Below are 2,588 nucleotides of genomic sequence, written 5' to 3'. Positions count from 1 at the left end.
TTAAAACTTCATAATAATCATATTAATTTCATGAAAAAACAATGAGATGATGATGATCCAAGAAGAGAAATGAAAATGGGTTTTGATAAATACCTTTTTCCTTCTCCTCCATCTTCCTCCTCTCCCCAGTCCCACAAAATTTAGGCTTAAATGAACTAGTCTATATATATATATATATAATGGCATGCAATAGAAGATATAATAATGATCGAGATTTCAAGAATAAATTAGCATGAAATCACGAAATTGATTGTCAAAAACACTAAATTAAACAAATGTTTATAAAATATATGATCATAAGTTCAAACCTATATAAAATTGTACATGCATTGAAAACAAAAACCACAAAATTAACATAATTAAAAAGTCTCTCAATCTTCACCACCAGTTATGAAGGAAGATCATACCTTAAAAGAGCGTTATTTTTTATCAAAACAAATTAACCCATTCAGCTTAGTTTAGATCGAACGACGATTTCCCTTTGCCAACAAAACGTGAAGATCCTTCACCCGAAGATTCCGGCAATGGACAATCCATATTCACTCCAAACAACCTCAACCTCTTCTTCTCCACTTTACCCTTCATGACTGGAATCGATTCATAAACCGGTTCCTGTCGTGTCTGAACTCCACTCGATCTCAAACACATTAGATTCGGATTCACGTGATGATAAACCGATCCACCACCGCCATCGATGCCACCACCACCACCACCGGCGGTAAAGGGTTGTTCTACAGGAGCTGAGAATGTATGGTAAGGACCACTTCCTCGATGAAATTGATGATGATGTTGATAATAGACCGAGTGGTCCCTAGATGGTCCAGAAAATTTGTTCCATGGTTGATTATGATAAGGGTAGGATCGGTAATTATCAAACGAGAAGTAACTTCCGAATGGAGGATACCGGTGACGAGTATCCACCACCGCCGTATTTTCCGGCCGTCTCCGCCAGTCAATGAAAAGTCTATCCTTACCTTTATATATATTATATAATATAAATTAATTAATTAATGAATAATAATAATAATAAACTTGATTTATTTACATACCGACATCTCCTATGCCTCTATGAAAGGAAACGATATCGCCGGCTTCGAGTTTCTTCTCCTTAACAAACCGGCTCCAACCTTTGGTCATGACATAACTCTGGCTGCTGTTCCAGTAACTGTAACGGAACCTCCACGGTTTTCCGATACGATCTTCGAAGTTTAACAACAAACCCTTCTCGTTTGTCGAAGAATCCAACGGAAAGTATCTTTCCGCATGCTGTTTAGGGATCACGAGACGGTTGAGTTTTCCGACATCGCTCGGAGTTACAACCTTGTCGAACATGTGTTCTTTTTCTAGAACATCCTCGGAGGAAGATGATAATCCGAGAGATAAGTCAGCGGCGGAGGAAGTGGCGGCCGCGAAATTCATCGTGAAATTGAGTTTAGATTTGAGTGAATCTGAGAAAATGCATTACTGGGTAGTGGATATGATCGAAGATTAAATATGGGTTTGTGGAGTTGACTTTTGTTTGGGGAGATTTGAGGAAATTTTGTTGTGTCTAGGGTTTGGGGGAGAGAAAAAGTTTGATGAAAGGAAGAGAGATAATAGCTCTATAGAGAGAGAAAATGGAGCTAATTTTTTTTCTTCTTTGGATTTTTGGTGGACGTTTCGATGAACATGACTGATAACATATAACTTCATACTAGACTTCTGTCTTTCTCTCACACACACACATAAAACACACACGTGACGATTACGGTCCGACAAGATAGGTGCCGAACCGAATCGTTTAGTTTGATCCATTTCCATATGATTTTTGTATTAAATTAAATTATGATTTCACACTAACTTTACTAATTTTCCTTTGATAAAGTAAATGCATTTAGTAAAATATTAATTGTTTCTTAAGGTTATACGAGTTCAATAATACTTTGGACAACTGTTTTTTTCTTTCTCTTATATCTTGTGCGTGTTTGGTTGTGCTTAAACGATTAATACAATTTTTTATATTATTTTCCTCGAGAGATATAAGATTCGAGTTTGAAAGATAAATTGATTTCGAAAATATAGTTAGTGTTGAGTTTGAAAAGTAATTGTGTTGTGCTTAACAAAATAAAAAGAAAAAATGAAGTGAAAATTTCATTAATAGTAAATTAGATTGAAAAATTATGAAATATAAAATCATATCATATTATTATATTAAAATAAATCAACATTTTTTAATGGGCTTCGGCCCACCTCAACCCTAATGTAAATCTGTTACTCTTGTTTGCGATTGAAATGTTTTTTCATTCAAATTTTTCGATAAGTTTCTTAACAAGATGATTTGTTATGTCGGAATTAATATTTGAGGTGTGTATTTTTTGGGAAAATAGATTTAAAGTTAATATGATGAATGATTTAACTTAATTTGAATTATGGATCCTTTAATCTTTAAAATGACATGATATAGTATATTTAGAAGTACGGATCGAAATGTTATCGGGATTGATTTATAGTATTATTACTTGTGATTTATATGATGTGATGCGTTATTATAAGTTGACTTTAATAATTGGATAATGTATTTGATTGTGAGATCTATTTGAGTTCATTTG

General features: G+C 33.9%; 1 protein-coding gene across 1 annotated transcript; it reads right to left on the bottom strand.

Moving 5' to 3' along the window:
• Positions 1 to 256: 256 nt before the first annotated feature.
• LOC124942565 (B3 domain-containing transcription factor NGA1-like) lies at positions 257 to 1,802 on the bottom strand. The gene is made up of 2 exons (XM_047483092.1): positions 1,050 to 1,802; positions 257 to 974 (listed from the first exon to the last, which is right to left on the bottom strand). The coding sequence occupies exons 1-2, from the start codon at positions 1,417 to 1,419 to the stop codon at positions 454 to 456; spliced, it is 891 nt and encodes a 296-aa protein (XP_047339048.1). The 5' UTR covers positions 1,420 to 1,802; the 3' UTR covers positions 257 to 453.
• Between the last annotated feature and the right edge of the window lie 786 nt (positions 1,803 to 2,588).

Source organism: Impatiens glandulifera, chromosome 6 (genome assembly GCF_907164915.1).
Source record: "Impatiens glandulifera chromosome 6, dImpGla2.1, whole genome shotgun sequence".
In the NCBI taxonomy this organism is placed as follows: Eukaryota; Viridiplantae; Streptophyta; class Magnoliopsida; order Ericales; family Balsaminaceae; genus Impatiens; species Impatiens glandulifera.
Note: the sequence above shows the minus strand (reverse complement) of the source record. Positions and strands in the feature narration are given on the sequence as shown.